The sequence below is a fragment of the Glycine soja genome, chromosome 19, assembly GCF_004193775.1.
Source record: "Glycine soja cultivar W05 chromosome 19, ASM419377v2, whole genome shotgun sequence".
Taxonomy (NCBI): domain Eukaryota; kingdom Viridiplantae; phylum Streptophyta; class Magnoliopsida; order Fabales; family Fabaceae; genus Glycine; species Glycine soja.
In genome coordinates, this window is record NC_041020.1 from 44582288 (window position 1) to 44597004 (window position 14717).

General features: G+C 31.0%; 1 protein-coding gene across 2 annotated transcripts; it reads left to right on the forward strand.

The window, feature by feature from the left end:
- The first annotated feature begins 4577 nt into the window (after positions 1-4577).
- On the forward strand, positions 4578-10635 carry LOC114400329 (cactin-like). 2 transcript variants are annotated; one of them, XM_028362750.1, is made up of 13 exons: positions 4578-4999; positions 5080-5171; positions 5325-5424; positions 6747-6818; positions 7231-7293; positions 7372-7512; positions 7622-7717; positions 7939-8223; positions 8313-8451; positions 8573-8706; positions 8790-8966; positions 9722-9988; positions 10069-10635. In XM_028362750.1, the coding sequence occupies exons 1-13, from the start codon at positions 4676-4678 to the stop codon at positions 10186-10188; spliced, it is 2010 nt and encodes a 669-aa protein (XP_028218551.1). In that variant the 5' UTR covers positions 4578-4675; the 3' UTR covers positions 10189-10635. The 2 variants fall into 2 exon arrangements, with proteins under 2 accessions (XP_028218551.1, XP_028218549.1); XM_028362748.1 differs by having other exon boundaries at positions 4579-4999; positions 8561-8706.
- Positions 10636-14717: the final 4082 nt, after the last annotated feature.

Genomic DNA, 14717 nt, shown 5'->3' on the forward strand with positions numbered 1-14717 from the left:
GTAGATTTATTGTGGGTACACACTAGATTTAGGATATGTTTGGTAAAACTAGCTAAAAAAAATTAGTTAATAGTTGAAAGCTGAAAAATTAACTTATTAAATTATAATTATTTGAAAAAAATTAGTTGTTAAAACACCTCAAAAATATAAAATGACATAAAAATAATAAAATTATGATTTATTTTAAAAAGGTAATAAGGAAATTATATAAATGTGTTGAAGATAAAAATAAAAGTAAATATAAAAAACTAAAAGTTAAAAAAATATTACTTGAAATAACATTTCAAAAAATGTTATTTGAATATTTATTGAGTCAAATAAGTTTTAGTTAATAAAAAAATTAAAAATTAATTAAAATATTTTATCAACGATAGTCTGTAAGTATGTCATAAAATGTTGATGCTATAACAAGTGATTTGGAACTTGAGTTTTTTAACTCAGACTTTTACTTTACTCTAAAATGGAGATTGAGAGGAAGATTAGTTCGGTGAGAAATAAAAAATCTAGATACTTTCTGATTATAAAATAATAATAATAAGTATGTCATTATATTTGAGTAATATAAGAATTTTTATTTTTATTTTTTATAAATTCTCTATTTTTTACATAAAGAGGCAGATTATTAACTAATTCAATAAGAAGTAAATTAGGATTAAAGTATAGTACCTTTTCTCCTCTATATTTAAAGTATCAATTTTTTTATTATATTATATACAAAATTTAAAAAAAATCAATGGAATTTAAAAAAAAAAACATAACGGATTCAGTTGTAAATATATCGATAATAATATGTTTACTCATAGAGATAATTTGTCCAAATATAGTTTTTGATTTTAAATATGACTTTTGAGTTGTTTCTTAAAAGAAATTTCATTTTTTGCATCGAAATAACTTAGTTATTGATTCAATTATTCATTGTTGCAAAATACTGAACAATTATGTAAAATCTGTTATATTTCAAATCATTTTATGAGAAATACTAAATTAATTGAACATCCTATTTCCTCTAAAATTATCTACAGGAAATATCGCTTTTATAATTTTGAATATTGAAAATTAAACCAATTTCATTTTATCCAACTTACGATATAATTCTGTTAAATATAATAGAACGAAAAATATTTCTAACATTACACAATTTTCTTTATATAATTACACAGTTTTCTTTTATAAATTATCCTCAAGTTTATGATATGATATTTTTTACTATCATATTTATCTTCATATAATATTACTTCCAACAACTCTATTATCATATTATTTAGTATGATATTATTTTTTATTCATACTTGATGATAGATAATATATGTTAAAAGGAAAAATATTTCCAATATACTATCTTTCTCAAATTCAATTGATATATTAAAATTCTCCGATATAGAAATTGATATTGATGTATTTGAATGAAATTTAATTCAATACATCAAAATAGAAATTGATTATCAAACTAAAAAAAATGAATGGTACACTATAATTAAACAAAACATGATTATAAAAAGAATAAATTACACTTGTCATGAGGTTAACATTTATTACCCTCGCATTTCTTTTCTAAAATTTAGTTTCTTTTGTCTCCTCTGAGTAAACAAGAGTGATCATGTGACAAATAATGTGTCCAAAATATTCAACTCTTGAATGAGTGTTGATAGAAAGAAGACATTGTTAGCTATGCTTGAATCTATTATCAAAAGAATGATGGTTATCTTTAATAAAAGATATGCAAAGGGAGTTGTAACTGATTCTGAGATGACTCCTAGGATTATGATTGTTTTAGACAACACATCCCAACATGAAAAATCATGTCTTGTAACATATGCATGCCAACAAGAATTCCATGTTAAGGATGGTTACAACAACTTTGTTGTTAAGTTGAGAGAAAAAATATGTTGTAATTATTGGAATATCACTAGTTTGCCATGCAAATATGCATGTTCTTGTATTACTTATTTAAGAGACAATATGGAGAATTATTGTAACAAATCATTTACAACTGAAATGCGGATGGTCTATTACTTTGAAATTATTCATCCAATGTTTGATATAGATGTTAACAACAGAGATGCTTACCCACTAATTGATCATCCTCCTCTGAAAAGGATGCATGGTAGGTTTAGGAAGTCTCAAAGAAAGAGTAATGTTGAGGAACTATCATGAATCCAACGAGCTAGGAGATCAAGCACCGTTTAGTTTTATACTGGCAAAGTATTTGACTATAATAGCAGGACTTGCCAAAGGGCTTTTATAGGCAAACAAAACAACAAAAAACAGGTTATAGAGATTATTACCTTAAATAATTTTAGTTGTTATTATTATAAATGTCTTAATAATAACATTTTTTTATTGGTTTTGTAGAAAACAAATTTTGATGTTGCTACTAATGTCCAACATGGAAATACCAAAGTTGTCCAAACACATCCAGTTGCACATGTCCATGCTCAAAACACTAAACCAAGTAGCATTGGAGCAACTGCACTTGTCCATGATAAGAGCACTGAACCAAGTAGCACAACAAAAGTTGGATTTGTGCAGCTCTAACACAACCTAATATGAAGTTCCTCAAACTCAAAAATCTAGAATCACTTTTCAGGTATTCCCTAAACCAATTTATTTTCAAGATAAAATTCTCAACAAACTATTTGTCACTTATCTTGTTAATCCAGTGTCAGGTATCACACACCAATTTCGAGGTTACAAGTCAATCTTCCATTCAAGATGGAAATACCAACACAACTGAAAGTGTGCAAAGAAGAAGAGGCAAAAAATCCGAGACAAAAAAGAATTAGGAATTAGGATATGTAACTCAGATATTGTGATGCGTTTTTTTTACAAACTCATTTAAGTATAGGCATGTGTTTTGCCAAATAGCTTCATATTTTATGTAATATACAGGCTGTTTTGTTTTATGAAAAAATAAGCCTAGTGTTGCTACATACTATACATGACTTTGTTTGTAATTTTTTTGGAAATATTGTTTTATTGAATATAAACATGACTAAGACAATTTGATGTATAAATTATATATTATTTGGGAATCACTATTTTATGTTATCAATGATCAACTTTATATTCCAACATTACATTCCAATATTTTATGTTTCCAGGTGACTTAAGTGCTACATAAGTGATGCAATAAAAATATAAGATAAACATGAACAACTCACTTCCAAATAAGACAATTAACATTAGCATGATACTCCGATCACAAATATACCACTCTCCTACACTACTTTAACAATTTAACATTAGCACACATAGTCAATCATAGTAATGCATAACTAATACCACAACTTAAATAAACAACTATCCAGGCCTAGTTACATAAAGATATTAACGACACCTAAAATAACAACAAACAATATTACATAGTAAATGTTTTTTTTCTAAAACAATCAACTTTGTTTTCATTATAGCAAATTCCCGCTTCATGTCGTCTATCTCCACCTTCAACGGATAATACTCATCATCACCATGTTTCTCCACTCATGCAAACTCATTACAACTCATGTTCCTACACGTATAGAATAGTCGGTTTGGATTCGCAACTATCTCACTACATTTGATTTCCATTGATATTCTACACTGTCAGAAGAAACAATCCTTGACTAAGATATTTTGTCGAACATCCTTCATGCAATATATATATTTTCAACTCTAATTTGACTTCACATAGATAACATCACTTTGAGTATTTTCAACTCCCAAATACAAAGTAGACCGTGATGCATACTGATTAGCCTTCAAACAGACGTCCCAGTTCAACATGCAGTACCATATGTTGCCCTTATCATCCAGAAACTTGATATTTTTGTTAACATTTGATACAACGCCAAATGGAATGCACAGATAAAAAATAAATAATTATTATTATATGATTGATAATATATTTGTTCAAAACAGCCAAATAATACAAGAAAAAAAAACCATTTTTCTGTCAAAAACATCATCTATGGATAATGTTTTTAATCAAGAGTGATAAAATTTGGGTTACTAAATCCCCTCAGAAATCACTTTCCTACCACGCACTGTCACCAACAACATAAACCAATGTTGCAGACACCTTTTTTACTAATTAGGTTTGTATATTTTACCTCATAACCCAACCTCTTTTTTACAATAAAAAGAAAAGTATATGTATTCAAGAAGATCAGTTCAAGCCAATCACCATCCTTAATACCATAAGCTTAGAACCTTCAGACAAATAAACCTTTTTATTTTCTTTTCTACCAAAACCCTGAATTCGTTTCCATATGAACATTCAAGATTAACTGAAGTTTCAATCTTGTCATAAAAATCAATAGAAAACGGATATGACAACTTAATCTTTCTTGGCATAATAACAAAATACAAATGCATTAGAATACAACAAATGTATGTAACTCAGCGAATCTGCCTCAAATTCACATTGAAAAGTCTTTTTTTATATGATTGATCATATTTAGGAACAAATGCATAAAAATTCATATTATTAAAAAAATCATAAAAATTTATTAAAAAAAGATAGATATAACTTTTAAAATAATTTACAAAAATCAACCAATATTTAATTAGATGATGCCTTTCATTTAAATTCAGAAGAAAAATACTAACGCGTGGGAAGATTGAAGAGTTTGTAGAGGTTTGGAATTAACAGGGCCGACATAACACAGTTATCCTCTCTCTGAGTTTTGGTTAGAGAATGGGGAAGAGTAGCGGAAGAGACCGAAGACGAAGAAGGTCAGATGACTCTGAATCCGAATCACCTTCGGATTCTGACTCCGACAGACGCCGCGGTAGCAGTAGTCGCCGCTCGCGGCGGGACTCCGACGGCGACAGGAAGAAGAAGTCCACGAAGTCTGAATCCGAGTCACATTCCGATTCCGACTCCGACTCCGACAGACGCCACCGTAGCAGCAGCCGCCGGCCTCGGCGGGACTCTGACGGCGATAGGAAGAAGAAGTCCTCGAGGAGCATCACAGAAGAGGAAATTACGCAGTACATGACCAAAAAGGCCCAATCGAAGGTCTCATACTCGTTTCTCCATCCCTATTTCATCTCTTCTTCGTTTGATTTCATTTATTGAACGATTTTCGATTATTTCAGGCAATGAAAGTCGCAAAAAAGTTGAAAACCAGTACGGTGTCGGGCTATTCCAACGATTCGAATCCGTTTGGTGACTCCAATCTCAACGAGAAGTAAGTTCCTACCTATTTCTCTTCGTTTTTTCGTATCTCGCGGTTAAATTGAACTTATTTTAGCATCATAATGAATAAATCTTGCAGATAAGTAGTGGTCGCTCATATGCCAGATGTATATAGATTATAAACCTACACAAATGTTATTTGTAGGTTTGTTTGGCGGAAGAAGATTGAGCGCGATGTTTCACAAGGTGTGTCTATTGAAGCGTTTTCAAAGAAGGCAGAGAAAAAGAAACAGAGAGAAAGGATGGTATGCCCTTCCTCCCATGAATTGTATTCAGGTCAAATGTGTTTTAGGTCCCTAAATTTTCGGTTGAAATTGATTTTAGTCCCTGTGCTTTAAAAACAATGATTTTCATTCTTGAATTTTTAATAATTAGTGAATTTCATTTCTCTTAATGGAACTCAAGATACTAGGGCGAAGGATGAAGTTTACCAATTATAAAAGAATGAGGACCAAAATAATAATATTTAAAGTATGGGGACTATAACTAATTTTACAAAAAATTGAGAGACCTAAAACATATTTTACCAATTTTATTTTAAGCATAGCATGATAGGTGATTTATGTTGTGTAAGCACCAGTAGGTAGTGATTGTACAACTGGTCATTATTTGTTTCTCCAACTTCTGCAACATTTCCCATACAACTTTTGAGAATTTAGAAGCTTTAAAGTGATATTAGCATAATGGTATCTTGGTACCAATTTAGTATCTAGACCAGGTGTGCAAGACGTTGCTCTTATACACTTCCCCCTCCAAATTAGTTCCTTTTATTGGGAATGATTGTGAATCTGGTTTGCTTGGGTTATTATAATTTTTATTTTTATTGAAGTAAGGTTTTAAAAAAGGTCTGTGACCACAATTTCGGCTGCAGCGCCAAGGTTTTTGGAGTCTATGCCAGAGTTACAGTTGCCAGCCACAAAAATGCTACACCAGGATAGCAGGATAACTGCTATTTTTTTTTATTTTTTTTTTATAGTTTATAATATAATGTATAATATATATATACACACACACACATAGATAAATTTTCAAAAGTAATAAAAATTATTCAAAATTAATGACATTCATAATTAACAATAAAAGTTGTCACAACCAAGGGGTTCTTAGAATCAACACATAGCGCTACTACAGATGCTATTTGGTCCACTACAGCCACTACATTAAACTGCTCTGCTGTGCAGCCACTGTAGCAGGCAGGGCCCGCTTTGCACCGCTATACTGCTATAGTGTGCTATTTAAAACCCTGGTCTTCGCTACTGCAATTGTGGCCACAGCCATCGTATTTGTCCTTAAGTTCATGCAATATCAAGGAACACAACATCACCTAGTGGGATAAAGCTTTGTTGTTGTAATAGTATCAAGGAACACAACAAAACCACCACCGTGTCTGCAATTTAAAACCTTGTATTAAACTGTAATTGGGAATGAAATCAATGGATTAAAGTAGTTCAGTAATTCATATGGTTTGCATCTTTATTCTTTGTTTTCACAAAATTTGTTGGTCCTTTGATTTGTCATTGATGGCCCAGCAACTAAACTTTCTCAGCGCTTACAATTATATTTGCAGGCAGAAATTGAAAAAGTAAAAAAGAGAAGAGAGGAAAGGGCACTTGAGAAAGCACGACACGAGGAAGAAATGGTACCTCCTTTCTCATAATTTCTTAATAGTCAATAGTTATTTTAAGACCATTTGTTATGTTGTGTTAAATTAGTTTGGGCTTGTACTAGCTCTACAGTAATTCATTTTATACTTTACATTAATATAATAGGAGTATTAGATCAGCCTCTGGTATCTCAATTATTCTAGCATATCAGTTAATATTGTCTGTTTTTCCATCTTTTCCTGTCCCTCGTCTTGTGTTTATTTGGGGGGGGGGGTCCAGTGGGGATGTGAGGCACAAGACTACATATCAGGCCTATTGTTTAAGAAGGGTTCTGGAATTCATCTTCACTTGGGCCCAAATATGGAGATATTTGAGTCAAGCTGAGGCTTAGGTTGTTGGTGTCATAAACTGTTATCTTATTGGGATTTGACACATTCTCTCTCCCAGGCACTGTTAGCTAGAGAGCGTGCTCGAGCTGAGTTTCAGGACTGGGAAAAAAAAGAAGAGGAGGTACTACTCTGTCTTTAGTTCATTTTCATTTGTTGTTATTTTATATAAGTTTGATGACTTGGACAATTTAATTTGCAGTTTCATTTTGATCAAAGCAAAGTTAGGTCAGAAATTAGATTGCGTGAAGGGCGTGCCAGACCAATTGATGTCCTAACCAAGCATCTCAATGGCTCTGATGATTTGGATATAGAAATAAATGAACCATACATGGTTTTCAAGGTTAATACTAAGTGCTTTTCTTTCATTTTATTTCTCATATTCCTCACTGTTGTAATGTCAAGGTTAATATCATTGGACATGTTACATAATGACTTGATATACGGTGCAGGGTTTGACTGTGAACGAAATGAGTGAGCTACGTGACGACATCAAAATGCATCTAGACCTTGACAGGGCAACACCAACTCATGTAGAATATTGGGAGGTATCTCCCTGTTTCCATTGTTTATTTTTTGCTTTATAGTTCTGTGCATGTTACTTAATAATTAATACCTTATCTAATTAATGGCACAACAAATTAAAGTTAATTTTAAAATGAAATAGTTGACTTTCATGACCTTTTCCTGTTTTTAGTTAACTTGTATGACTATTATTATTGGTATCTTGTTTAAAGTTGAAGACTCATTGTTTAATGTCTTCATGCAGGCACTCCTTCTGGTATGTGATTGGGAGCTAGCTGAAGCCCAAAGAAAGGATGCACTTGATCGAGCTAGGGTGCGTGGAGAAGAACCTCCTGCTGAGCTGCTTGCAGAAGAAAGGGGTCTGCATTCCAGTGTTGAGCCAGATGTGAAGAAGCTTTTGCAGGGGAAGACACATGCAGAGTTGGAGGCTTTACGGGTTCACATTGAATCAGAAATGCGTACTGGTACAGCAAAGGTGGTTGAGTACTGGGAGGCCATTTTAAAACATCTCCACATTTATAAGGCCAAGGTATTCTCCATCATATTATTTTCCAGTATTCTTATATGCCTATGAACAATGGTTTCTTTGACTGTATTACTAAATTGCTCCAAATGCAGGCTTGTTTAAAGGAAATTCATGCTAAATTGCTACGTAAGCATTTGCAATCTCTTGAGAGACCATTGGAGGATGAAGATAAATTAGAGAATGCTCATGTTATGGTACCTGAGGAGGAAGATACTGAGGATGATATTAAAGGTATGTATAAGCTTTTTGTTATCATGGACATTTAGTTGTTCATGAAACAATTTTTATTGGCTTTATTTCTCTTAATGTTGAAATTTGCTTTATCTCTTTTTCTTGCTAGTCCGATCTGCAGATGAATCATTCTCACCAGAGCCCATTAGAGAGGATCAAGAAGCTGATGATGAGGCTGGATCATTTTCACCACAATTGTTGCACAGTGATGAAAATGAGGAAGCTATTGACCCAGAAGAAGATAGAGCTATGCTGGTAATCTTTCGAAGCGTGACTTTTAATGATGATCTCATACTTAATTTATAGATTTTAACTTGACCCTGTTATTACATTTGTAGGAGCGGAATCGTAAGGCTGTATTAGAAGAGCAGCAAAGACGAGTTCAGGAAGCAATGGCATCAAAGCCAGCTCCTTCTGAAGATAATTTTGAGATGAAGGCCTTAAAAGCTATGGGGGATATGGAAGATGGAGATTCTGTGTTTGGATCTGGTGCTGAAGTTAACCTGGATTCCCAGGTATAGTGTCTTGGCCACATTCTATGTTTCTTAGAATTTTGAATTTTTCATGGATAGAAAAATATGTAGTTAGATTTACAACGTTCTGGATTTTTTGGAAGTAATATCATAAGTTGTGGATTGTTATCATGGAAGAGTCTTAAATATTGTCTTATCATATCCTTTGGTTACTTCTCTCCACAGAAAAAAGTAGGCAGTGGAGGGAGTTTGCACTAAGGCTATGTTTGACCACTTTCATGGCTTAAAAGCCAATTTAAAATCAAAGTTCAAAATAAGAGTTTTAAAAATAAAGTAGAAGTTGTTTGACAGTTGTAGCTTACAATCTCCTTTAAAACTAAAAACTTTGTCTCACATCAGAGGGAGTAGGCAAAAATGTGCAGCTTATTTTTAAAAGCTACTTCAGTTAGCTTTTATTTTAAAAGCTACCCCCTTCTCCTTGTAAAAATAAGCTACTTAAAAATAGAAGCTACTTCCCCCCGTCTTATAAAAATAAGCTACTTAATTCTTTAAGAGCTTTTCTCCAAATGTGTTTTGCCCCAGCTCCTCCTTTTAAGGAGATGAAGAGCTAGAAAATAGTTGGGCTAACCACTACCTAAAGTTTGTATTATCATGTACCACTACCTAAAGTTTGTATTATCATGTATTATGTACACTTTCAATGGTGTATTTTGGTATTTTAGTGAGAAATAGAAAGCTTCCTATTTATTTTTTCCTCATCATTTAAATTCGTGACTGACTAATAAATGTTGGAGCAGGTTTATTGGTGGCATGACAAATACAGACCTAGGAAGCCGAAGTATTTCAACCGTGTTCACACTGGATATGAGTGGAACAAATATAATCAGACTCACTATGATCATGACAACCCACCTCCAAAGATTGTCCAAGGTTACAAATTTAATATTTTCTATCCTGATCTTGTAGACAAGACAAAAGCTCCAACCTACACCATTGAGAAGGATGGCAGCAACGGGGAGACTTGCATTATAAGATTCCATGCTGGGCCACCATACGAAGACATAGTAAGTCTATTATCCTTTAATTTTATGAAGGATTTTAATTTTCAATCAATTTACTTATTTCCTTATGTTTTCCATGACAGGCTTTCCGGATCGTTAACAAAGAATGGGAATATTCTCATAAGAAAGGTTTTAAGTGTACATTTGAACGTGGAATTCTGCACGTGTACTTCAATTTCAAACGCCATCGCTACCGAAGATAATTTTACACAAGACAATGGTTCACTTTCTGTAAAATTCCTTCTAATAGAAAGGCTATGTGGCTCTGCCATTTTAAGAGTAAATTTTATTCGATGGTGTTGACACTAGAGATAGATGGCCAGGAAATTTACAGGTTAGATTGAGACCAAGAAGAAATTATAAGGTACTATCAGAGTGATACTCCAACCGGTTACAGTTTGATCTAAATCTTGTCATGATATTTTAAATTTATGCTGTTCTCATCTGCTGATTATGTTTTTAATGGATTGAGTGTAGTACTCCTGTGCATAAGAATATGGAGACCAAGGGTCTTTCCAAATGCCGAGATACTAATTACATGTCTTTTCTTTTTTTAGTGTACACACTAATCACAATTCTGTGACCCTGTTTGGATTATCTACGCTTTCTTTTATTATTGGAGAATGTCAAATTGTCCAACTGTTTCTTTAGCAAAAGTTTATTATTGTTCTTTTGACGATGGTTGTAATCTCAGATGGTGAAAGAATTCGTCGTTACAACAACTTCATTGTCATTAGAATCCTTCATGGTTGTCTTACGCACCTTGCTTTTGAAGGTGCACGGATGTCTCAGTCAGTTCATATGATCGCTGATTTTGCATTAAAAAAATTACAGTAGGAACAAGTAACCATTAATGCCTTCCAAAAAAAATATTAATGTATTAAAAAAATCCATAGTTAAAAGTTATACTATTTTCAAATGATTAATTTATGTATTCAAAATAATTTTTATGTATTATAATTTTCAATTAATATAAGTTATACATATAAATATTTATTTATTATAAATTTTAATTGTTAAAAATTAAATATTTATTCTATGTAATTCAAGCAAAAATACTAGTTATATTAATTTTATGATATTTGTAGTTGAGTTATCCACTTCATTAATTTTTAAATGTGGGTAATCGATAAATATTACATGCTTAAAACTTTTTTTTAATGTTCAATAATGATAATAAGTATAGAATTTAAGATTTTGAGTAAACTACTTAAACTTTACCGTTTACACCTCACAATTTTAACATTTAAGGCCAATCCCAATGATTATTCAAATGCTTGAAATTTTAAACAATATATCAAAGTAAAATAAAATTATTATAATAAAAAATGTTTGAATACGTGAATTCATTTATTATATTTATGATATTTATTTTTTTAAATAATATTAGAAGCAAAAAATAAAATAAAAAGAATATTGTTGAAGGGTATTGTTAAAAAGAAAAAAGAATAAAAGTTCACTGTTTAACATAAAATAAAAATCATAATTTTATTATTTTAAAAAAAACCATTTATTATATGTTTATTTAAAATAAAATAAAATGAATATGCTTTTGAATAATTTTTCCTAATCTAAATTTTATGTTTAATAAGTCATTGAAAAGTCTTCAAACATTTATATTTAATCTTTTATAAAAATTGTTTGACCTTGACTGTTGTCATATTTAAAATATTATAATGCTAATAAAAATATTTGTACTTATATTTTGTAATATGTTATGTAATATTGCAAATGGGTAATATTTTAAAGGTAAAATTATAAAATTGGTCCCCCACTTTATCTTCAATTTTTGAATTTGGTTCCCATATAATTTAATTCACAAATTTGATCCCCAGTTTTATAAATTCCTGTAAAATTGGTCCTGGAAGCTCGATTTGGACGTTGATCGCTAACTTCAGACGTTGACGGCCACGTGTCAACGTCTGAGTGGTTCCATGTAAATGCTTCATTTTTTATAGGTAAAATTGTACTTTTGATCTCTCAGTTTTACTCCAATTTCGATTTTGGTCCCCCAATAATTTAATTCACACATTTGGTTCCCCAATTTTATAAACCTCTTTATAAATTGTTCCTGCAAAATTGGTTTTTTGAATAGTTTAGTCACTGGTGCTATATATATGGTAGGTCTTAATAAATCTCACACTTCTTTTTCATCGTAAGTTTTTCACTCACTTGGAACCCAAAGAAAAATCACTCTTTATCTCTCTCTCATTTCCGAGGTTGTTCAACTTGGGAAAGTGACGCATGAATTTCAACCTGGGTCTGAAATTTTCAGATCTCTTACTTTAACAGGTTCTGTAATAACCCCCTTTTTTTTTCATTTTTTGCTCCCCCATGCGATATTATGTGTATACGACTGCTTAAGTGATTTATGTATGACAATGATATTTTTGTTTGAAATTTGAAATACAACTTCTCTAGTAATGAAATTTGACTGAATTTATAAAGAGATTTTATAAAATTGAGGGACCAAATGTATGAATTAAATTATAAGGGGACCAAAATTGAAATTGGAGTAAAATTAGGGGATCAAAAGTGCAATTTACCTACAAAAAATGAAGCATTTACAGAGAACCACTCAGACGTTGACACATAGCATTGACATGTGGCAGTTAACGTCTGAGGTTAACAGTCAACGTCCAAATCGGGCTTCCAGGACAAAATTTGTAGGGATTTATAAAACTGAGGGACCAAATTTGTGAATTAAATTATAGGGGGACCAAATCCGAAATTGGAGATAAACTGGAGGACCAAAAATACAATTTTGCCTATTTTAAATATAATATAAAAATTTCTTAATAGAAGAAAAAAATTTAAATGGATAATCATTAAAAAAAGAAAAGTAATTTTCTCACCTTAATATTTAATTAGAAAATAAAAAACATTTGAAAACTAATTTAAATGGTTAGTATAGTCTTGTGTTTATTTTACCCTTTCCTTTGTGTGTTTATCTTTCTCTTTAATTTCAATTTTCTTTTTTTGCTTCTTATTTAGTGTTGTTTGGATTGTGAAAAAGGGTTTTCCCTTTTAGTTTTTGATTAAAAAATTGTCACCTTTGAAAATGTCCCTTGAATATTTTGTCATGTTGAAATTATTAATTGGTCAATGAGTATAAATGATTTTGTTTATACCATTATAGGCTAGACCAAATGTAGATCATTGTGGTAGAAAGCGCAAAGCAATAATATTTGCAATTGATGACAATGAGAGTTTGCCTAAGAAAATCAAGCAAGAATGGAGTTGCAAGTTGTGTCAAATTACTGTTACAAGTGAGCAAGGTTTGAACGATCATATTCAAAGCAAAAAGCATAAGGCTACAGCATCCACAAGAACTATAAAAATAGGTATGGGCAACAAAACATCATTATCATTAAAGAATAGTAAACAATAAACATTGAGTGAAATGTACTAAATCCATTGTTACGTCTACGTGTGTTTATGGCTGGATTCAAGCAAGTAGACAAAATACTTCATCCTTAGAACTCAAACAGAAATTGTCATGTAGAATTAAGAATGGAAAAAAACACTTGACTAATATGAAGAAATTTATCCAAAACATTTGTGGTGTTGCAAATCCTGAAAGACAATACAACACATATAACACATAAATATATACTAACTCTTTTTCTCCAACACAAAAAAAAGTTTAAGACTCTAACATTATGTTTGGATAAAAGTAAAGAACATATTTTTGATAATTTAAATGTACACACCTTGAATTTCAACACATAAAATAAAGAAGAAGAAAAGTGATTACTTTGAAAGTAAAAGTTCTTTTAAATTTTACAGTTGACATTTAAACATAACTAAATAGTTTGGTTCTATTTTACTTAGCATGTGCTCATTTATAAGTGAAAAACATGTTAGAATATTTGTTTTTTCTTTTGAATATCAATGCTACATGAGTGATAAATTTATACTTAACGCTTTATTTGAAACTTGGAAATGAAAAATCAAACAAACTTAATCATAGGAAAGGATTGCAAAAACTGAAGTGTGGTAAATGACTTCTTGTTAGGTTCAGTTTTTTTTTTTTTTTTTTACTTAAAAACTATTTTTAAATTAAAACTAAAAATAAAAAGTTTTAAGGATAAAGTAAAAATTGGTTGTAAAATTTCATTTTTAACTTGAAAGATCCTTTTAAATTAAAATTATCTGATAAAATTTTCAATAAGTTAGCCTTCATTTACAGAGCAATAAGTTATCAGGGTCGATACTAAAATCATGGATGAGTTTTTGAAACCCAGGATTGTAAGTTAATTTGGGTTTGCTAAGGTTGTTCAAGCCAACATTGGCAAGGATTCCTGCTCTACTCGTGTCATCGTGGAATCCACGACTGTGATATACAATAGGGAACATATTATTACACTATTAGAACTTATAAATAAGGAAACGAGGAAAGGAAAAATGTTGAACAAAAAGAGGTTTTTTTTTTGCTAAATTTGTAACAAAGACATAGGATAAAATTACAAAAAATAGATATAATAGGCAAAAGATTCTTTAAGAAATATTTTTTTATGAACAGCTAGTTTTGAAGAAGAAAACCTCACTCAATTCACAGATTTTTCATTTTCTATAACAAGGTGAAAGAATTCGTGGTTGCATACATATAATCAGCTATAACAACAATTTCATTTTGTCATTATAATCCTTCATGGTTTTGTCTTGCATACATCTTGCTTTTGAAGGTGCACGGATGTCTCGGTCCATATGATCGCTGATTTTGCATTAA